This window comes from Mauremys reevesii, linkage group 16 (genome assembly GCF_016161935.1).
Source record: "Mauremys reevesii isolate NIE-2019 linkage group 16, ASM1616193v1, whole genome shotgun sequence".
Classification (NCBI taxonomy): Eukaryota; Metazoa; Chordata; order Testudines; family Geoemydidae; genus Mauremys; species Mauremys reevesii.
Window position 1 is genome coordinate 13,344,756 of NC_052638.1, and position 23,206 is coordinate 13,367,961.

At 45.2% G+C, this 23,206-nt stretch overlaps 3 protein-coding genes across 4 annotated transcripts; all 3 read left to right on the plus strand.

Annotated features, from left to right (window-relative positions):
- The first annotated feature begins 448 nt into the window (after positions 1-448).
- On the plus strand, positions 449-3,397 carry LOC120384541 (ferritin heavy chain A-like). The gene is made up of 4 exons (XM_039503393.1): positions 449-628; positions 1,686-1,832; positions 2,340-2,465; positions 3,046-3,397. The coding sequence occupies exons 1-4, from the start codon at positions 527-529 to the stop codon at positions 3,199-3,201; spliced, it is 531 nt and encodes a 176-aa protein (XP_039359327.1). The 5' UTR covers positions 449-526; the 3' UTR covers positions 3,202-3,397.
- Positions 3,398-6,947: 3,550 nt separating this feature from the next.
- On the plus strand, positions 6,948-10,204 carry LOC120384524 (ferritin heavy chain A-like). The gene is made up of 4 exons (XM_039503362.1): positions 6,948-7,166; positions 7,756-7,902; positions 9,094-9,219; positions 9,942-10,204. The coding sequence occupies exons 1-4, from the start codon at positions 7,065-7,067 to the stop codon at positions 10,095-10,097; spliced, it is 531 nt and encodes a 176-aa protein (XP_039359296.1). The 5' UTR covers positions 6,948-7,064; the 3' UTR covers positions 10,098-10,204.
- A 6,384-nt stretch (positions 10,205-16,588) lies between these two features.
- Positions 16,589-22,151, plus strand: LOC120384527 (ferritin heavy chain A-like). Of its 2 annotated transcripts, XR_005588934.1 has the most exons (5): positions 16,589-16,766; positions 17,117-17,263; positions 17,859-17,984; positions 19,338-19,566; positions 21,914-22,151. XR_005588934.1 is itself a non-coding variant. In XM_039503369.1 (4 exons), the coding sequence occupies exons 1-4, from the start codon at positions 16,665-16,667 to the stop codon at positions 19,491-19,493; spliced, it is 531 nt and encodes a 176-aa protein (XP_039359303.1). In that variant the 5' UTR covers positions 16,589-16,664; the 3' UTR covers positions 19,494-19,600. The 2 variants fall into 2 exon arrangements, 1 of the variants encoding a protein (XP_039359303.1); XM_039503369.1 differs by lacking the exon at positions 21,914-22,151 and having other exon boundaries at positions 19,338-19,600.
- Positions 22,152-23,206: the final 1,055 nt, after the last annotated feature.

Sequence of the window (23,206 nt, forward strand, 5' to 3'; positions counted from 1 at the left end):
CCTGAGAGGCTTTGGTGTTCCTTGGGAAATGTCATTAGAAATGAGAAGCCATGTACAGGCCAAGGAACATGTATCTAATCTCATGTGTATCTATTCTGTATGGGCATTTATATAGCCTCTATTATCATGGTGACTCAGCACCTATATAAACATTCCTCCAGACACCCCCTAACACCTCTGTCCTTTCCTTCCCCACAGGGTGTTATTGGATTTATTTGCTGAGCTTGTCACTCTGTGTCAGGCTGCCATACACCAAAGGGGTGGTCATGGTAACAGGTCAAGTCAAATTACTGAATCATCCCTTCATCTGTGGGAAGTCAGGAACAGCCCCACCCCTGGTGCTCATTGGTTCCTTGATGTGAATGACATTTCCATTGGACAGCAACAGCTTCCAATCACACCCACCTGTGACTCAGAAGGGCATTAATAGCAACTGTGAAGGCCTAGGCTGTGGTCTTGTTTTGGCAGTGGTTGTCTACATCTTGATTCCAGAGTTAATTTACTGCTAAACCTTGCAAAGAGAGGAATGGAGTCTCAGGTGCATCAGAATTTCCATGCTGAGTGTGAGGCTGCTGTGAACCTCATGGTGAACCTGGAGCTGTATGCCAGCTATGTCTATCTGTCCCTGGTGAGTGTTTCTCTCTTCTCTAGTGTTTTTGTGTATCCAAGGCTGGGTGTGAGTTTTGCATTAAAGGCATTCATGTTCTCATACTAAAATAAGTTTGAGGTTTCTCTTATCTGGGTTGAATCCCTTGGGTACCTTTTCCAAGTAGCTGTTCCTGAAGAAACTTTAGGCCAAGATAAAATTTTCCCTTTGTAGAGATCTGTAGATCCGCTTTTAAACTAGTAACTTTAGAGACTGACCCTTCAAGATCAAGAAGGGTCATTATGTTCAGCTTTGTTTCTTGAACCACTAATCCTTTCCCTTTATTTATTCAGTGGCTAGTGACATATCTTCAGGCTGGACAACTGCTTGTGCCTAAGCCATAGTTAAGTAATGGTTCTCCTCTTATTTGTAACTTGTAAAGTTAGTCAGAAAATGATTCCATGGGGTGGGGGAGATCCGTCTATATAACAGCACAAACTCCCAGCCCTGTTAGTGTATGGGGTGAAAACTAGCAACTAGATTATTTTGTCTAATGGTATTGCTTTAAGTTAGAGCTGTCTGTGGGAAGCAAAGAGTCTGTAAGTGTCTATGAGTTGTTACAACCTAGCACTGGCTGGCAAACTTTATACAACTGGGATCTGGCAGAAAAAGGATATGCTTCTCCAGTCTTTTTCTAAGTAGCTTTCCTACTTGTAAACCCAGTAATCAATACTGCACCTGTATAGCCCTGAAACACTACATGTTGTTTGCCTTGAGAATGTCCTGCAGGAATGTGAGGCACTGGGCTATGTGAATGAAGTAAAAGGATTTAGGCTCTCTGTATGTTCTGGAGTATGGGAAGGCCTTTAAGAAGTCCTTCTTTCTGTGTCTGGCTTCATCAGAAGATGTATAGTTTGCTTCTTCCTGTTGTTGTAGGTAAGCACAGTGAAGGTATGGGGAAGGATCTATCCCTACAGCTGAAGAGCTGCTGCCCATAATAATGAAAGCCACATGAATAGTCTCTTCACAGTGGGAAACTTCCTGTGATATGATGCTTTATTATTGTCAAATTTCATTCATTTCCTGTCCTCCTCCCCAGTCCTACTACTTTGACCGTGATGATGTGGCCCTGAAGCACATGGCCCAGTTCCTGAAGGAGCAGTCCCATGAGGAGTGGGAGCATGCAGAGAAGTTCCTGAAATACCAGAACAAACGAGGGGGACGCATTGTCCTGCAGGACATCAAGGTGAGAGACAGTCAGTAATCATCTAAACAGGAGAGTAGAATGAAGATTCTAGGACAGTAGCTCAGCATTTCTTGCTGTGTGAACCTGCATAGGCTGGTAGGCATCAATTTCTCCTCTGTAAAAAGCCATAATCTACTACCTGATCAGGCCATTGTCCTGGTGCTCATTTGAAGAATAAGAAACTTTTTTTACTTCCTGCTTCTTACCTAGCATGTATTGGGCTCTGTGGTTTTCAAATGGACACTACTGTAGCTTTATTTCCCAATGGCTGAATTCTCCTTTGTGTGAGAGGACTGCACAGCTAGTGACCCTTTGTTAATTCTCAAGTGTTTGTGGGTCAGAAAAAAATTCTGCTTTTCTAAGCAAAAGCATGAGAATAACATTGCTCTGCTACCTCTCTTGTGGTTCAGCAAGGAGCTAAGCAAATGGGGTTAATTCTCCTAGATGAAGGAAGCAGAGATCCATTTCTAATAGTGCAAATGTTTCCATTCTATTGCTGGTCTACAGAAACCAGAGCGGGATGAGTGGGGAAACAGCTTGGAGGCCCTGCAGTGTGCCCTGCAGCTGGAGAAGAAGGTGAACCAGGCCCTGCTGGACCTGCACAAGCTGGCTACTGAGAAGAATGACCCCCATGTGAGTGATTCCCTAGTGAAGGGGAAAATGGCAATTGTCGTTTCCTTTGGCACAGAGATAAGTAGGAGAGGTTCAGAATTTGAACATTGATTCATTTTGAGGAGAAACTACAGGGTGTGGTGGGTGGGGGTGAAGATGAAACATGCCATAAATCAAGAACCCTTCCTGGACCACCTCTCTCAGTTCTTTGCCCTTCACCTCTGCTTATGTTTTGCCTCTCCCTACTCTTAGGGCTCGGATTAAGGTGACTGTATATGTCCTGATCTTCCTTGAGCTCTAATCTTAAATGGGATTGGGATTTTGTTTTGCCTTGCTTGAGGTTAATACAATGACCCTCTGCATGTTTCTTGTTCCCACCTCCTACAATTCCTTATTAGACACCTCCACTAGGCTTAAGGTCAGTGGTGCTATTACTCTGGACAAACACTGTACGAGAGGCAGTATTATCCCTGAAAATGGAGGTCCCACCTTGGGAATATGCCATGAGATATCTGCAGTTGTGAAGTGTGACTGAAACTACTGAGCTACAAAAAATCTGTAACCAGCATAGTTGTCCTAACCCTCTGCTTTTCTCTTGCAGCTGTGTGACTTTCTGGAGTCTGACTACCTGGAGGAGCAGGTGAAGGCCATCAAGCAGCTGGGAGACCATGTCACCAACCTGAAGCGCCTGGGAGTACCCCAGAGTGGCATGGGAGAGTACCTGTTTGACAAGCTCACCCTGGAGGAGAGCAGTTGAACTCAACTCTAGGGATATTGCTTATTTGGTGGCTCATCTGTATGCAAAGGAAATAAGAATTGAGCTAAATACTGTGAATAAAACATGGCTTTCAGTTGTAACATGACATTGCCCTTTCTTAGTGTGTTAAATTGGCTTCAATGAGTGTCACTAATTACTCACACGCACAGCAGCTGCACATCCAGTGAGTGCCCTAGCAATTACTGTAGATAAAATAACATGCTTCTTGGCTGTGCCCACTATAGTATACACCTGGAAGGTAATACACTCCATCACAGCTGGATGGTCATTCCCATCCTTTGCTGTCTTAACCCATGAGTGGTAAGCTAAACAGGATGCAGAAAACACTTATTTGCAGGTGCAGTAGATCTTAAAGTCACTTAAGCATAAGCTGGATCTCTGCCTACCACCCAAGACTATTATACTGTTGACTCTGCAGATAGTATTCTTGCATCAGTGAGGTACTCACAAGTATTGCTGCAGGTACTGAGTGGGAAACTTTTTGTTCTAGGATTCTGCTTAGGCAGAATATCAAGTAACATAACCTGCCCCTCCAAGCAGCTAGAAAGCATTCAGCTAGCGCTGTCCACGTACTGTCTCACAAGAGGTCTGTGCAACAGTTTTTTAAAAAACCAAAACACCCCTTTCTTAGTCTAAAGCATAGATGGATTCTGCACCTGTGCAGGGCTCTGGTGCTAGCTTTATGGGAACTGCAGTTAGAGCTTCCTGCCAGAGGAGCTCAAGTACACAGCAAGGATCAATATTTTTCAGATGTTCCCTCTTCCTTGCAACCTAGAACCAGGCACCATGTTGCTGGGCAAAGGAGAGTGTGAGGGGACAGCCCACTGCTTGCTTAGCTTTCAGGCTAGTGGTAGTGCTTAGAGAGGTGAAGTTAGCTTGTAATAGCTAGCTCATGCTGGATACCATAGCTGTAAACCAAATGCTATAGGCTCCCCTCTGCGGTACAGAACAGAATTCAACACTTTTCTCCACTTACTAATAGGAAACCTTCTTCCCCCCCCTCATAGGCCAGCTCACAAGAGTTTAGGGCCAACTTGACTATTTAGGGAGGCTTAATACTTAGGTGCTCAAGGTTGGGCTCTAATCAGCTGTTGGCTTGAGATAGGGGATAAACAGAAGAATGGCAGGGATGAGCTGTTGCCAGTTTTGTTCTGTTTCTATAGCTGCCCTTAACAGGAGAGACCAGTTGAGATAACTTGGGCTGCCTGGAAATCTTTGTTCCAGCACCTGAACTACAGCTGACAATGCGCAGCCTGGAGTTCTGCATCTACAATGTATTAGGGTGTCTTTGTGCAACACTGACTGTGAACCTGCTCAAGTTAGCTCTGCAAATAAACAGTGTCCATAATCAGCTTTTCAAGCTGGCTGAATGTCAATAGAGAGACTATTTGATATTACAACTACTCAGAAAATTCATGGTTTGATTTTCCCACTTCTAGTGGGCATAGGAATGCAAAGGGCTCTCCTCTCATTTTTACCTTCTGATGTGGGGGTGAGCGGAACCATGATCAGATTCTTCCCCCTGCTTACTAAGATCCATTTTTTAGAAGTGAAAGGCAGAGAATCAAAATCAGTAAGACAACTGAGAGAGACAGTAGCTCCTGCCACTAACTCTCTTTAAATGTAGTCATTTGCAGACAGGCCTGATATATTGCCAGCAGATAGATGCAGGCATAAGGGGGGTGTGTTGCGGATAGGAGCGGCGCAAGGGTTTCTGGCACCCTAGGCAGAATTTGGGGGGTAGCATTTTGTGCGCTCCCCACGGGGCACGTGGGAGCTTCTGGTTCCTCTCCCATCGCGCCGTCGAAGGACTCTCTGCTGAAATGCCGTAGGTGACAGTGGCAGTCATTGAGCTGCTCAATTGCCTGCTGCTGTTTTCCGCGGCACATCGGCAGAAGGTCTTTCTTCGGCGGCACGCCGGGAGCGGAACCGGAAGCTCCAGTGCGCCCCATGAGGAGTGCACAAAATTCTGCCCCCCGAATCCCGGTGCCCTAGGCGACTGCTTAGGGTTACCTAATGGAAGCGCCGGCCCTGGTTGCGGAGGTAGAAGGGGCTGTATTATATAGAGAATATGCAGCCAGAAACCATTTGGAATAAAAGGCAGTAAAAGAAGATAGGAAATACTGTAATTTTTTATTGAAGAAAAATGTTGAATATCAAATCATTGCAGGTGGGTCACAGGAGTCCTACAGCCCAGGTTTGCCTGTTTCTTCAAAACACTTGCTTACATATTTATGCTGCTAGCTCAAGGGTGGGCAAACTTTTTGGCCCGAGGGCCACATCTGAGGTGGGAAAGTTGCATGTAGGGCCATGAATGTAGGGCAGGGGCAAGGAGTTGGGGTGCAGGAGAGGTGTGGCATGTACAAGGGGACTCAGGGCATGGGGTGGGGGTGCAGAGTGTGGGAGGGGGCTCAGGGCAGGGGGATGAGGTACAGGAGGGGTGCAATAGGGGGCTCAGCATCAGGGTGTGGCAGGGAGTTGGGGTGCAGGAGGGGTTTGGGGTGCAACAGGGCTCAGGGGATTGGGGTGCAGGAGGGGCCTGGTGCTTGAGTGGCTCCAGGGTGGCAGCAGGGCTAAGGCAGGCTCCCTGCCTGCTCTGGCCCCGCGCCACTCCCGGAAGCAGCTGGTACCACATCCCTGGGGGAAGGGGCAGGGCAGAGGGCTCTGCACACTGCCCTTGCCTGCAGATACCTCCCACAAAGCTCCCATTGGCTGCAGTTCCCCATTCCCAACCAATGGGAGCTGCGGAGGGCAGTGCCTGTAGACAAGTGCAGTGCGTGGAGCTCTCTGCCCTACCCCACAGGGCCACAGGGACGTGGTGGAGCAGAGCCAGGGCAGGCAGGGAGCCTGCCTTAGCCCACCCCTGTGCTAGCCCCATCGCCTGGAAATGTAATAATGGAACAACATGCTGCAGTTGGCCACTAAAAACCCTTTATTGTCACTGACACCTTTAAGTGCAATATTCTGAACTGTGTTCAGCTTTACCTTTGGCTTTCTGTTTCTGTGACCATCCTTCATATGCCCCTGCTGCTACATGCCACATCCCACCCGGCCCTTCACTCTCTCTTTGGATCTCTGCAGCTCCATGTTTTCCCCATTGTCCATGTTATAGTTTTTATTGTGGTTTATCCATTTCTGGTAATACTCTCAATGTGCTAGGTTCTGTACAAACATAAAGAAAAGCACAGTCCCTGCTGCTGTGACCTTCCTGATCTTGGCTTTTCCTCCCATGCCTTATCTTATGATAAACCTCAAGGTCCTTCCCATGTTCTCCATATAACACCAGCTGTGTTAGGTAACATTTCAGATAGCAGAAGGGTGCGTGCCTCCCTTTGGAAATATAGGAAAGATGTGCACTCCACGGAGTATTTTGTCTAATCTATGGTATGTCCCTAAGTTAAGAATCTAGGTACTTATCTGGCTGCCCTCATCATCGTGTCTGTCCTCCAAACACCCCACTCCTCCTCCTTCCCTTCCTTACAGAGCCATTGGGAAACTGGATTTGTCTGTTGAACTTTCCTCATTTGTCTCCCCTGTCTGCAGGGCCTAGGTTGCAGGGTCATTCTGCTAATTGGCCAGGTCATGTTACCTGTGGAAAGTGAGAAACAGCCTCACCCACAGCCCCACCTGGTTCCTTGGTGAGGAAGGGTGTTGCCATTGGGCAGCCACAGCTGTCATTCACACCCACACCTGGCTTTGAACACTATTAATAGCAGCTGTAGAGGGAACAGGTTTTGTGTGGTTGAGGAGTTGTGGGTTTTGTGCAGCAGTGCTGGGAAAGAAATTGGTTTAAGCTTTAGCTTATTGATTGTACTTTACTGCAAAAGCCTTCAAGCAGAGGAATGGAGTCCCAGGTGCGTCAAAACTTCCATGCTGAGTGTGAAGCTGCTGTGAACCGCATAGTGAACCTGGAGCTGTATGCCAGCTATGTCTACCTGTCCCTGGTGAGTGTTTCCTCTTTTTTTCAGAGGCTAGAGCTGTTAGAAAGCAGACAAATGCCCTTTATAGACATATTAAGGTAATTGTTAGTAACTGAGTAAGTAAACCATGTTTAATAAAAATTCACCCATTGAAAGAGAATAGCAAAACCATATTAAAAAATGTCACTCCTTGTACTCTTTCCCTATGGCCACTTCTGAGACCTGTGAGGCACTTACTAGCATTAACTGTTGTGGGTATAAGGCTGTAAGGACTGGCCATTGCCCAGGCCACATCTATTAAAGACAAAGGAAGAGTTACAAACACTCAAAACCTGGGGTCCCTATGGCAGCAGTATCAGAAGTATAATAGTAATGCTCCTTGGTAGGGTAAGGGGGGGGGCTTTAATAGGCTATGTAAGTGCTCCATTTTTAACTGGTGAGAGAGATGCTTGAGTTTCTGTGTATAGCCTTCTTCACAGAGGAAGAGTGAGATGGGATAACTTTCCTTACACTGAGGTTGTCTATTGCACATTAGAAGGAACTGTTTTTCTGTAAAGTGTTTATCCTTGTCCCATGACTGATGTCTATTAATATTGGATACCTTTTTCCTTAGTCCTATTACTTTGACCGTGATGATACGGCCCTGAAGCATGTGGCCCAGTTCCTGAAGGAGCAGTCCCATGAGGAGAGGGAGCATGCAGAGAAGTTCCTGAAATACCAGAACAAGCGAGGGGGGCGTATTGTCCTGCAGGACATCAAGGTGAGAAACAAATCTAAGGGGAGATTGAGGGATCACACTTCTACCTTAAACTCTAGGAGTCCAGTAACTTTTCCATGTCATAAACATGATTCACTGGCCCTGCAAGAATAAAATGTAGGGCTTATGAATGGAGCACTGGAATGGAACTCTGGCAACTTGGATTCTATTCCTGGTTTTGTTACTCCCAGGGTGAGTGGCCTTCAGCAAGTTGCTTCATCTTTTTGTGCCTCAATTTCCCCATTTGTGAAATATGGGAAATATCTACTTCCTTGTAATGTGCTTTGAGATCTGTTAATACCCAACTTTTATGCAGTACTTATCATATCATCCATTGAGGGTGTCCTGACTCCTATGGATCAGGAGTAGAAGATGTGTATCTCTCATCCACATCTGTCAAACTCTTTGAAGTCTAGGGCTAGAATTACTCTACTGTAGTCTACACCCCCCTTGTAATAGAGATTTATGTGAGCACTCTAGCAGGTGTGGCATTATTATAATTCACAGACTTTGTCTATCCTCTTCCCCATGATCTCTTCTCCTTCCCCTGTGTTTAGCTATGCTCTGCTTTCTCTGTAACTGAAGGTGGGGAGGAGAAACCTCTTTAATACAACACGTGCCCGTGAATGGGGACTTTATACTATATACTGTATAGCTATATGCTGATTATCCAATAGCATGGAGAACTAGTTGGATAACTGGGAGCTCAGATCAGGGCTGGCTCCAGGGGTTTTGCTGCCCCAAGCAGCCCCGCCCCCCCTCAATGGCGATCTGCGGCAATTCAGCGGGAGGGCCTTCGCTTCGAGCAGGAGCGAGGGACCCTCCGCCGAATTGCTGCCCAATACTTGAAAGTGCTGCCCCGCTCCGGAGTGGCCGCCCCAAGCACCTGCTTGATAAGCTGGTGCCTGGAGCCGGCCCTGGCTCAGATAATTGAGGGGGCAGGAGCCATTTAGCAGCAGGGTGGCCTCGCATGCAGCTGGGGACTAGTCATCCTCCTCACAGTCCTGCTTAGGGGTCTCTGCTCTTCTATCTGGACCTGTGCATTATCCAAATTCCTTTCTATCGCCCAGCATAAGACAGATGGGGAACAAGGAAGGGATCTGGGTAATGTAGAGGTGCAGCTAATAGCATTTTGGATCAATGAGACTAATGGTGGAGAGGCAGGACTAGATTGAATGGTACTTTCTTGCACAGAAGCCAGAGCGAGATGAGTGGGGCAACAGCTTGGAGGCCCTGCAGTGCGCCCTGCAGCTGGAGAAGACTCTGAACCAGGCCCTGCTGGACCTGCACATGCTGGCTACAGAGAAGAATGACCCCCATGTGAGTGGAGGAGACATGAATAGCTGTTCAATATAATATTCAAACTACAGCCACTCATGAACATGGTCCAGAATCTTATTCTGCAGACCCCAGAACTCTCTAAAACTAGGGAGTGTCTGACTTCTGTGGTCAGGGCATCAAAAGCGAATTGGTCTGACCTATTCATGGATAGGTCTACCTCTGGTTCTTATGGATGCAAATAAGAAAATGGAAAGCAACTGTCCCAACCTACTGTAAAAGAATGAGCCAGACAATGTTCTGGGAGGGCAGGGTCACAAGATCAATTAAGTCATTTCATGACTTGTCCCTGTAGCCACACATGAAGGGAGGGGTGACAGAGCTGTCTTGTATGGTAAAGTCTCTATACAAGGATGAGGTGGGGGAAGCCATAGACCAGTGTTTCTCCTCTTCTATGGTATGATCAAGCTACTGTAATCTATCCAGGTACTTGAAAGAGCCATCACCGTAGCATGAATGCCTACTAGTTTCTTGTCTCAGTAAGTGGGAGCTAAATGGCTGCAAAATGCCCTCTTGACCCTCCCACCCAGACTTTCAGGGACTTGCATGAGAAGAGCATCTGGGGACTGAAGGTTTGACAGCAACTAGCTGTCACTACCTGGCTGGCATTGCAGCTTGGTGCATAGCTGGCAACTCATAAAACCATGCAGTGCTGAATGTCTGAGCAGGCATAAGTCCATCCTAGCCCTCCCTGTTGCCTGCAGCTCTGTGACTTCCTGGAGTCTGACTACCTGGAGGAGCAGGTGAAGGCCATCAAGCAGCTGGGAGACCATGTCACCAACCTGAAGCGCCTGGGAGTGCCCCAGAATGGCATGGGAGAGTACCTGTTTGACAAGCACACCCTGGGGGAGAGCAGCTGAGCGCCAGACTCTGAAGCTGTCTAGAGTGCAGTCATGATCTTTGTCTCTTACAGCCGCTTCTGAGTTACAATATCTGCATGTCCTCAAAATAAAATTTGCTGTTTGTCCAGCAGCCTAGTTTCTACTTTTATTTGTTGCTCTAGTCTACTTCTAGTAGCAAGATGCTTCTCATGAACAGGGAGAATCTAAGAAGAGTCATGGAATATGACTTTCAAACGCTACAAGTTTTTGGCACAGTTGTGTGGTGTGTGGTTTTTGTTTTGTCTTTAGCAAGTCTACCGAGCTTGGACAAGAGGGAAACATGGTCTCATCCTTGCCACACAAGAGCCAAGTATTGAAACATACTGAGATGATGCATCACTAAGGCTTCAGGTACAGTTTCTTATGGAAATAGCTGTAAAACAGGCTTATGTTTTCCTGTCTATAAGCACATAGGAGTCATACACTGAATCAATTGCAGAACTAAATCATTAAACCATATTGAGGATAGCTTCCTATTTGTCTGGCTTTGCCCCCAACAGAGGGGGCTTCACCCTGCACAAATATGGTACCACCTTAGTTATGACAAACTATATCGACTAGAGTTGCTATCTGACTCTTGCCTACATTGGGTTAGTTGGCTTCTGCAGCACTGAAGATGACCCCAGCCATGTAACAAGGAGCTGGGATTGAGCCTAGCTCATTCAGCAACCAAACTGGAAAGTGTCATTAAAATGTCCTTCATTCTTTAGTGGGGACATGAGCAAATTTAAACCCACTCTTCTGGAAGGCTGTAGGTTCAGACATGGGTAGTCTGGTTTCGAGAGAGCTTATTCTCTTCCAATTACTCACTGCCCCCATTCTGAAAGGGGGAATAAACACTGCAATCCTATGGTAAGATTGCTAGAACAAGGCTAACATAGCAAGAGTCTGGGGAACAGGTAAACTTCCTTTCCACCCCCACCCTCGTTTTCTGTGTAATGGTGCCAATACAGGGGAGGGTGGGAGAGCCTATTCTGTGTGCTAAGAGCTAGGCTTATGTCATACATCCGAAACTCAAACTCTTCTAGGTGGGAAGACAGCATAGGAGGTCAACTTCTTATGACCCTATTGCTACACTAGGAGGAGGAGGGAGATGCAGTTTTAATATGCACTCTAGACAATAAATTTGAATAAATGATGATGTGGGCTTCCTTTTAGCTTTTTTGTATGGTATTAAATATGGTGCTAGTTAAACAAGGCTGAAAACTGCATGCAATTTTAAACAGACAACTCTTTGGGGACAAGCAAGTTAGTGTCTCTGCTATAATGCAGAAACATTCCCACCTGACCAATTTCATATACTTCCCCTCTCCTGTACAGGCTCAGGTTGTACTGGTACCCAAATACTCTTTCAATGAGCTTCTCTCGGGTTGCTGGGGACTGGGCCGAAGGCCAGTTTCCTACATGCCAGAGCTTATCTCCTAGAATTGAAAAGGTTTGATAAGAAGACAAGGTGTAACAATGACTTGGTTTACTCCTGTGGCTTATGTGCATGTATGCTCTGGACAAGGTGCCTGTGTGGATTAGTGATAATACAGCTCCGTTGCATGAACAAGCCATGTTCTGCAAATCTGAGAAAGGTCTGAAGGAAAGTGGACACCTTAGATTTCTGACCAGTAAATACTTTCAGAGGGGAGAGCAGCTGAATAGCACAGCAGAGACAAGGAATGCCTTATGCTTCCCTGGAACCTTGTATCCAGGGCAAAGAATAGTTTGACAAATCCTTAAATGCTGAGAATAAAATTCTCTAATCCCCAAGCCTGGACTTTTCTTTGAATAACATAAGCCACTTTTCAGAGGGGTAGCCGTGTTAGTCTGGGTCTGTAAAAAGCAACAGAGTCCTGGGGCATCTTATAGACTAACAGACGTATTGGAGCATAAACTTTCGTAGGTGAATACCCACTTCGTCAGACGCACCTGACAAAGTGGGTATTCACCCACGACAGCTTATGCTCCAATATGTTTGTTTAATCTATAAGATACCGCAGGACTCTTTGTTGCTTTTTACATAAGCCACTTTGTTTCTTTGGGGGGGGAAGCTCCCACTATATGTGGGGGAGGATCTATTTAATGACTTGGGAAGTCTGATTATGCCAAGGGAGTAATTAGGACCTGATTACATCACCTACTGACAATCCCGAAACTCTCTGCAATAAAGAAATGGATCAACAGACAATCTGGCTGTACTACAGTGGTTTTAAAGAGGTGATAGACTTGGTAATGTTGCCATGTGGTGAGAATTGAGCTGCCAGTATCTCCAGGTTGGTGCCAATAACCCAGCAGACCTATCTAATTGTAAAAATTCCATGTGTAGTGTATGGTTCTCTTCTCTCCCCCCCCACCCTTTAGAATTACTACCATTACTCTGAATACGTCACTTAAAACCAGCCTGAAGTCTTAAGTTCTCTAGGTGGCTTGATTTACCCTGTAACAGTGCACTTAACTACCTTAACTCTTAATCTGAATGCTCCTGCATGTGATTACAGAATCAGAGAAGGACGCTAGGGATTAAAGGCAACAGAACCTTGACATTGCACCTGTCTGCTTCCCTTGCTTGTTCTGATATTTCAGCAACCTCCCTGTCCTTATGAAGGAAACTGCTCCTTCAAGAACGGGCCCTGTGCCTCAGGGCCATGTCAGCACAATCAAAGTAATAGGACTCTGGGAAAGGACAGGAGATCTGTGAAAACAATGTTTGTTAGCTTGGGCTGCAGAGACACATTCTTATGTATTTGTTAATTAAAAGAACAAGAGAGGCCTGAACTTAGGTTAGGAGCCCATTATCTTTGACAGTATTTAGCTGTTGCTAGATGATCTCATAATAAGATAAATGTAAGGGAGACTTATCTCTCTACCATGAAAAAATAAATCTTGCTTCTCAGATATGAACTAGCTTCCATTGTTAACATAAAAGCAACAAAGAATCCTGTGGCACCTTATAGACTAACAGACGTTCTGCAGCATGAGCTTTGGTGTGAATACCCTTTTTTTCATGTGTGGTGGGAAAAAGGCAGGGGGGCATATATATATGCAAGCAAGAGAGAGCAAGAGAGATTAGTTAGTTGGTTAGGAGGAGGGGGAGAGGCCCTGTTTGAGGTGTGAAATGTGAAAAGGAGGGGAGGAAGGAGAAACTGGTTCTGGCAAGCATTTTCACAGTTTTTTTAATTTGTTTAGCTGATGGGTGTCAAATTTGACTGAAGATGAGTCAGGCAGCTTCTCAGTTCTTCTGTGAAAGTTTTTTGTTGTGTAGTTGCTGATGAGTATTTGCTTCAGGTTGGGGGGCATGAGAAGGATGCAAGGGGCACGTGTTGGGAATATATCATAGAATCATAGATTATTAGGGTTGGAAGGGACCTCACGAGATCATCTAGTCCAACCCCCTCAAAGCACCAAGGATCAATCAATGGCCCACTTAAGGATTTGAACTCACAACCTCCCGCTTAGCCCATGCATCAACCACAACCAGGCTCTACTTGAACGAGCATCAGGACTTGTGTAAAGTGCACAGCAGTGTGCAGGATGCAGTGTGTGAATTTCAGAACACTCCAACGTGTTGAGCACTAACTGCCCTGTGTGGATGCTGCCAGTGTGACTTAAAAGGTACCTAACTGATGTGAATATAGTCCTGTTTGAAAGAGGACTGTTAATGTGAACTAAGTACCTTTTATTCACTCCAGTACTGTCCACGTGGGGGCAGTTAGCATGTAACAGTTGGGTGTGCTCTATAATTCACCTTACTCCCCCATAATATGCATTGCTGTGCACTTTAGACAGTGGCACATATTTTCCTTGCTTGTGAACAGACTGACTGCCTTCCAACATTAAACGCTAGTGTGAGTGCTGCTGGGGATAAGACGAAGACAAGTCACAGTCTGCACATGTAAATAGTAGTATCCATCTGAACATCAATAATTAGGAACAAGCCTTCTCACTGACTGATGGGAACTTGCTGTGTTAGTTGTGGTGCTTGGAGATAATAGTGGATTTCAGCTACAGCTCTAGAGCGTAGTGTGACGGGTTGGATCACAGAAACCCCCTGGGAGCTGCCACCTGATGTGCCAAGACTACCTCTGTTCCTGTTTTCCCTGCCAGCTCAGGACTCCAGCACCCTGTCTTGCTGAGCCAGACACTCCCGTCTGCTCCAACTCAGACCCAGGGTCTGAATTACTTGCCCCAAAGCTGCAGGTTTACCTGAAAACAGCTCACAGAAGCGTGCTTGTCTTCAGCACTCAGATGCCCAACTCCCAGTGGGGTCTAAACCCAAATGAATCTGTTTTACCCTGTATAAAGCTTATGCAGGGTAAACTCATAAATTGTTCACCCGCTATAACACGGATCGGGAGATATGCACAGGTGTTTGCTCCCCCAGGTATTAATACATACTCTGAGTTAATAAGTAAAAAGTGATTTTATTAAATATAGAAAGTAGGATTTAAGTGGTTCCAAGTAGTAACAGACAGAACAAAGTAAGTCACCGAGCAAAATAAAATAAAACACACAAATCTATGTCTAATCAAACTGACTACAGATAATCTCACCCTCAGAGATGTTTCAGTAAGTTTTTTCTCAGACTGGACACCTTCCAGGCTTGGGCACAATTCTTTCCCCTGGTACAGCTCTTGTCCCAGCTTAGATGGTAGCTAGGGGATTCTTCATGATGGCTTCTCTCCCTTGTTCTCTTCCACCCCTTTATATATCTTTTGCATAAGGCGGGAATCCTTTTGTCCCTCTCTGAGTTCCCACCCACTCCTTCTCAATGGAAAGGCAGCAGGTTAAAGATGGATTCCAGTTCAGGGGACATGATCACTTAATTACCCACTTGCCAGCACACATGTTTACAGGAAGACTTACAGGTAAAACACAGCCATTTGCAGACAATGGTCCTAGTTAATGGGAGTCATCAAGATTCCAAACCACCATTAATGGCCCACACTTTGCATAATTACAATAGGCCCTCAGAGTTATATTTCATATTTCTAGTTTCAGATACAAGAGTGTACATTTATACAAATAGGATGATTACACTTAGTAGATTATAAGCTTTGTAATGATACCTTACAAGAGACCTTTTGCATGAATCATATTTCAGTTACATTATATTCACTTATTACATTTTTATAAAACCATATAGACTGCACAACGTCACATGTTGTAGTTCCATAAGACACGTTGCAAACACAACAAAGGACGTTCTCTTTGGTCGGACAAAGGAATAACTTTGACCTTATAGAACACAGAATTACTCAATTTTTCACAAATAGGCAATGTCTACCTTCTCTCTCCTCCTTGTGATAAAGAAACAAGGCAAGTGACTTCTAGCTATCCAGTGGGAGAGCTACATTGGCACCAAGAGGCTGGCTGTCACTGCTGAGTAACAAAAAGTGGTGCAGAATGTCATTAATCTTATTGCCCATTCTAAATTTTAGTGAATCTCTTTCTTCTACAGCACCTGCCCTTCATTTTGTCTGGTTGCTGGGAATTGCGGCACTTGGGTAAGCTGTCCTCCTATGTTTTAGGCAACAGAGGAAGGATGGTTTGTGTGTGTCCGGCGTTTGAATAGAACTCAAAAGTTCTGGGTTAATTCCCAGATTTGCCACAGATTTCCATGTGTGAGGGTGTTTAAGGTTAAGCAACCAAGTAGTTCTACTGACATCATTGTGTCTGCAGAATGAGGGCCCTAGCACATAAACTCTGAAGACATGGGGCTGGTCTTTCATTTTTCTGTAAGGCAACATGCATTCCTACAGCTATGGATAAATAAATGCTGCTGTTGCTTGGCCTTGTCACTCAGGCACATAACCATCCATTCTCTCTTTGTTGCTGGACACAGACTTCATCTGCTGCAAGATGCATCACATAGGCATGAATTACTGGTATTTGGTAGTGAATTCAGGGACTAGTAAGAACCATACTGGCTCTGCAACAGACATAAGCCATTATTTATTAATAAAAACAAAATGGTATTATGTATCCACTGGTTTCATGACCAAATGCTTGTTTTGTCTCTTCTAACAATGAACAGAGTGACCCTAAAGATAGATGTTAGGAAATCACAATGGATTTATTACAGCCAGAGTTTGTCTACACCCATCAATACAGAACAGAGGCTAATACCCTTATCTTTAATTTTCTATGCAAGAAGGCTCCAGAGGATCTGCTCTCATTTTAATTTCCTATTCACTTCTATGCAGGAGTGTTCTAGTTCCAGTAACAGTCAGGTCCTAGAGATTATTTCAGTGCCGCAAAAGACCATGCTAGTGGAGGAAAACATCCACAAAGCTCAGCAACTCTACCTTGTTTCAGAGCAGCAGATGCCCAGTTGCTGAGTCATGCTGTGGCAATACATTGCTGATTGGTTCCTTGAGGCAGAAGGGATTTCCATTGGATGGCAGAAGCTACCCATCACACCCACACCATGCTCCAGACAGTATTAAAACCAGCTGTGAGGAAAACACTTTCCATGTCTTCTTTGGGGTGGTTTGTTCTGGTAGTGTGTGGATAGGGCTTGGTGAGTGCTTGTTATCCTTTCTTCTGTGAAGTGCTGTAATGGAGTCTCAGGTGCGCCAGAACTTCCACCGGGAGTGTGAGGCTGCTATCAACTGTGTTGTGAATTTGGAGCTGCGTGCTAGCTATGTCTTCATGTCTATGGTGAGTCAGAGGTGTTCTTAGCTGAAGTGGGAAAACAGAAAATAAGACCCTATTACTCTAAATGTTATGACAAACTCCTGTAAAACTTTTTTGAGGTAGCTGAGGCTTCTTTGTAATTGTAGTATTTCACGTGGGTAAATGCTTTTGCAGAGATGGAGTTGTACAAGAGCACTAGGGAAACCTGAGACTACTTCAGAGGTGGGACTAAAACTCTGCTAACCCTGTAGTACTGCTATTGGATTACACCTATATGTGGCATTTAAGGCCTGTATGGACTGAGTTCTGCACTAGCAAAGATCTTTAATATCTCAATGCCTGGCTGGGTGTGTCAATCTTGTATTTCTTCCCAGTCTTGCTACTTTGACCGTGATGATGTGGCCCTGAGGCATATGGCTCAGTTTCTGATGGAGCAGTCCCATGAGCACAAGGAGCATGCAGAGAAGTTCCTGCAATACCAGAACAAGCGAGGGGGACGCATTGTCCTGCAGGACATAGAGGTGAGGGGACGGGGAACACAGTCACTTCAGTGTAGTATCTGATCCATAAGATGCTCTAGGGAGGGACTACTGGAATCAAAGCTGATGTATTGTAGGGAAAAGGTTCAAATTCTGCTTGGGATCATACATTTCTGCTTTGTGTAACAGCTTCCTATAGATGGACATGGTATCAAGTCAGATAGGTGATTGGCTCTACCTGCTTACTATGCAGGGTGTACCCTATGTCCAGGGGACTGGAATGTGATTCCTTTTCTATCTAGACATAGGCACGAGAGGCATAGTGAGGGAATAAGCTTGGAGAGCTGTTGCTTAGTATTAACCTGTCCTGGTAGGCTAACTCAATTAGCTGTAAATGTCTTGAAATCACATAAAATGTGCCTCTTCCAGAATTGCAGTACTGGTGTTGGTAGAGACTGCTAGTAGCAAAGGGAATAATGACCTACATTGCAAAGGGACTACTGGCATATTGGCCATAACAATACTCGAGAACAGAGGTGAAGAGCAGCAGGACAGATTTTTCCCACTGGGTCCTACACACTCTCAGAGCTAGAGCAGGTATGGGTTGTGACTAACTTTCTTGGTGGCTATTTCACAGAAGGCAGAGCGGGATGAGTGGGGGAACAGCCTGGAGGTCTTGCAGCATGCTCTGCAGCTGGAGAAGACCTTGAACCAGGCCCTGCTGGATCTGCATAAAGTGGCTACAGAGCAGAATGATCCTCATGTGAGTATAAGTTGGCAGGAGGAATGGAGGTTGTAGTCAGGAAAGTTCAGAATGGGAGTTAATGGAAACTCAGATTTAAAAAAATAAAAATTCCTGTTTTGGAAAAAAACAGGGTGTTGGTAAAGGAACATTTTTTTTTTTCCTGGAAAGTTGCAACTATTAGTTTAAGTTGTCAAAATCTAATCTGTTCAGCTTCTGAACCACTTTATTTCAAACATTTTGTCTTCTCTCCCTTTCTGGCCACACAGTGTGACAGAATGAAGTGTTTAAGTTCCCCAGTGTTCTGCCTTCACGTTCCATGCCAACTTCTAAAATAGCTTCTGTAGTGATGGAAGCCATTTTTCCTCAATCCTTTGAGACTGTAGAGGAGCACTAATTGGGGTGGGAATTAATATGGGGCTATACCTGTAGCAGATAGGGGCTAAAGCCACCCTTTCAAAGTGAGTGCCTAGTTCATGCACCTATATGTAGCAGTGTATGTGTAGCGCTTTTTTTTCCCCCCTCCTGCCCTCTTGACATCAGAGTCCGGAAAGAAGTCCCTTCTGAATTCACCAGCAAAATATCAATGGCCATAATTCTCATGGATAGGCTCTAGCTACTGCAACATGTTCTCTCATGGTCACAGTTGTGCCTCATTGGAGTGGAAGTGGCCCAAGGGATTCCTGGACCTAGCAGGACAGGAATAACAGGAGAGAATCCCTCCTGAAAAAGCCAATGGCTAGCTAAATGGAGAGCCCTAAACTGAGGGGGCAAACATGTAAAATTCAATGCAGTAGAAACAGGGGTGGCTCTAAAGCACCCCCAGTGGCTTGCTGCCCCAAGCACACGCTTGGTGTGCTGGTCCCTGGAGCTGCCCTGAGTAGAAAATCAGCAGAAAGGTGAATGTGGAACTAAAATGAGGTAGCAAAACATGACACTATTTCTAAATATGTCTGTACCCCATGTCCTTTACAGTGCTCTTAACCTGCTGCTGTGCAATAAATGAGTGGCATCCACTCTGGGATATTTCCTGCCTACACTGTACAGAATGTTCCTGGTTGAATTCAAAGACTATCACTAGTATGAAATCCTCTAATACTTCATTGTATGGATTGTTTAATGATGACTTGGGGTGGATGTAGGGGATCTGATTCCATGTAAACTGCCATTGAGGTGTTGCTCTCTTTTTATGCTTTAAAATTTAAGGAAGAGCAACCTTTCTTCCTAGTTTCAGGAACCTCTGGTTCACTGTTTGAGTCTCACAGATCTTAACTTACTAACTGTACATGTTATGTACAATGTCAAGTAGTCAGAACTCTCTTTACTAGGCACATAGGAGCTAGAATAAGCCTTCCTGGTTTCTTCTTTCTGCAGCTTTGTGACTTCCTGGAGTCTGACTACCTGGAGGAGCAGGTGAAGGCCATCAAGCGGCTGGGAGACCATGTCACCAACCTGAAGCGCCTGGGAGTACCCCAGAGTGGCATGGGAGAGTACCTGTTTGACAAGCTCACCCTGGGGCACAGCAGCTGAAGTCTGCACTGGCAGCTGCAATGTCCAATTGAATATATGGGCCTTTCCATTCCCAAATCAAAAGATGTATTGAGTAAGTGCTGACAATAAAACTTCCTCATCTAGAATCTGTGTGGTGTGACTTCAGTGTATGCAATGGTATCTTGGACCACTTGGTGATCACCTGTCCTGGAACAAACAGGAAGAAAAGATAGGATCCATGTAGTAGACTGAACTGGCTATTTTGGATGCTAAGACAAGGAATTGGGTAGAGGCAACATACAATGATTCCCATTGTCTGTGCACCAGGGAGGGGGAAGCTTTTCCTCTGCTCACAACACATTTCAAATATTCTACCTGAAACTCCACTTCAGAGGGCTCAAATCTAGACTTGTAAAGGCAATAATGGTCTGCACCTTGTGGCTAAGGCTCTATCTTTATTTCTTCTATTCCTGCCTCTTTCTGTCTTCTCCTCTTCCCTACCCACCCCTCCCTGGTTCATGTGACAACCTCTCTTCCAAATAACTAATTTGTCAGCCCCTCTCTCAACATAATTAAAAAGTTATCCTCTAAATGGAGGGTTTCTCACTGATGACAAACCACTTAGTCCTCCACTCAGAACTAACTACAGGGGCCTCTCCTGTCTGTATCTCCAGTTGCTGAACTACTTCACTCTCATTCTATTCCTGCAACTAGGGCTGGTGTATGTAGAGGCATGTGGACAAAATCAGTAGTGGGTGACTTCAATCTGTATTTCTTGCACAGGTGCACTTAAGCATATTCAAATCCACAAGAAGGAAAAAACAGGAGATAGTGATTTTTCTGCACAGGGATAATGGAAAAGGTCACCCATTATAGTAGAGAAGAAAATTGTGGGGACCATAAGTGACTTGTATGGTTATCTGACAGTAGAGGGCTACAATACTAGTGAAGCTACTGTGGCAGGCAAATCCTCACCTGATGACTGTGGCTAATATGTATAAACATCACCCATTTGTTCCTGAAAACATCTTAATTCCTCCTCATAAGCTGCCATATGTCTCTTCAGCAACTGGCAGACTCCACAATAGAAAAGAAGTGGAGGGGAAATACACATGCCTGGAGGAACAGCATTGGGGTTGTGGTACTGCAGATCAGTCAATGGGATATGTACACACCTGATATAACTCTGGAGCTATGCTAGTTTACAGTGGCTGAGGTTCTGGCCCCAAGTAGCTCCTGCAACTTCTTCACACTTGGTAGTGGAAACTGAATCTCTGCTGAGAAGTGGTTAAGCATCTCTTGTAAAAGCAATAATTGGAGCTGCCCAGGAAAGGGCATTTCCATCCTGTGTGGAATGTTGGGTTCTTGAAAAGGTCTCCTGTGCTGAATCAGAAGCAAAAGCCCCCCTCCCCCAACAACAAACAGCACAATTTCTAGCAAAAGGAATGGGCACTCTGTCCTTGGACACCAGGGCCTGGGGAAGGAGGAGTGTTTGGGGTGAGGAGCAGGCTGTGGCTCACTATCTTCAATGAGTGGTGGAGTTGATGCAGACTAAATGTTTGGTGTCTTGATCAACAGTGACTAGACACCAAAGTGGGGTGGGATGGGATGGGGGGGGGGGAACAACCTAGAAGCCTTGTAGTGAACAGGAAGCTGGAGAAGATTCTGAACCAGGTCCAGCTGTACTTGTATAAGCTGGCTATAGAGAAGAATGGCCCCCATGTGAGTATTGTGGCAGGGAAATGCAGGGCAGCTTTGAAAAGGATGGTGGGAATTGGGGGGCGCTCTGCTCTGTCTCAGGAAAACTCTCTTGTACAGAAGCAAGGGTAGAAGAAATGTTTGGAGATATTGCTCTCCTAAAGAGAACTCCTTCCTCTGGGGATGGGTGAAGGATTTTCTTGTGTAGGAGAGAATGTAAAACAACTTAGGATGTGTTTTCTTGTTTTCTACAGTCCACCAGGGGCTTTTCTTTCCTCTTCTATAGCTGAGAATCAGTTCGGTCTTGCCTTATGCTATTTTGGCTAAACATCTTCCCTCCAGCTGCTTTGCGGCAGCAGAATCTTCTCTGGTGTCTGGAGGCCCTGGAATGGGAGATGAGGAACTAAGATGGTGACATGCTTAGGAATAAGCCCCTTCTACTGCAACTGTGTCAGACTTCTTTGGGCATGCGGACAAGTTGCTTACTATCTCCTTGCCTTGGTGAACGACCTTCAGACTAGAGAATATTGTTCTCAGCTGTGGTTGTGAGAAGGGATGTTCGCTAACAATACTAGTTAGCTCAAACATACAAGTGCCAACATGCAACAGTCTGAGGGTTTTCCTTGGAGGACAGAGGGACAAAGATCCCATAACTCAGCATGACACCATAACCTTGCAGTGGTGAGCTATGTGTACTGAAATGCAAAGGTGCTATCCTAGGTGGAACAAATCCATCTTCTAATCTTTCTTCCTTTTTCTAGCTGCAGCTGTGTGACTACCTGGAGAAGCAGATGAAGGCCATCAAGCAGCTGAGAGCCTACCTCACCAACCTGACGTGCCTGGGAGTGCCCCAGAATGGCATGGAAGGGTACCTGTTTGACAAGCACACCCTGGGGGAGCGCAGCTGAACAATGCACATGGGATGCTCTCCTCCAGCATAGTAAAGCTGGATCAATGGCCGTCCAAGTGCTGAGAATAAAATGTATTAACCTGTTGAAATCTCTAAGGTGTCTGTCTTTCTGAGGGAGGGGGATGGGAATCACAGGGAGCATGACAGAGGTTGAGGAGGGCTGCTATTGGAAAGGCTTAGCCTAGATATACATCCCATGTGTGCTCTCCTGGGGGAGGGCTCGGCAGTTGTATTACCCCTAATGTAATTTCTTTCTGGGTATTGTAGGAAATGGACCAACTACACTTATTCACACATAGTGTGATACCCTTTATGCCTGGTCTAGGGCTGAAGGTGCTACAATGTCACTTTGTGGATTGAAGGACAGAACTTCCATCCAGTCCCACATTCAGTTGTGTAGAAGCTGGGGTAAAAGGAGTACACAAACGAGTAGTATCGCTATAAGACACAGGGAAGAAGTGTGTGTGTGGGTAAACAAAGAGCTGGCTTAGAGAAGTGGCTGGAGATAGTGAACCCCCTGGCAGATGGACCTTGGCTTACAATTCTTATTGCTCAGCTGCCACTTGGAAGGGAAAATCTGGTGACGTAACTAGAAGGAGTCACAGATCAATGAAGGGATATCTATTAATGCGCTGATTTCAGAACCATTGTGAAGCCACTTTCTGCTCAATTCTGTACCCTCAACACCAGTGCCTTCTAGGACATCAGATGGTGCTAACCAATCTCATCACTTTGTCTTTTTCTCGAACTAGCATGTTCCCCCTAGCAATATAACCACTAGCACAGAGGTTGCTGATTTTTGTGATGCTGTGTGAAAATAAAAACAAGTGACTAAATATGGCTTCTGGAAAAATGTTCAATACACTCAGGCACTGAACCGGGGTGGAGGGGGGAAATGAAAGCTTGCAATTTGTGTGGAACGAGGGTCAAAAGATAAGCACTCTGTCCTCGTCAAACTATTTTATGCCACTTTTCTTTTGTTTACATTCAAATTAAAGATTACTAGAGAAGTGAAAAGGATAAAGCTGAAACAATGTGTTTTGAAGCTTCAGAATGAATTGTTTCAACAATGTCCCATTCAAATATTAAGGAAATTGATATCTTCCCAATATCTATCTCTGCTTTTGTCTAATCAGGATTTTCT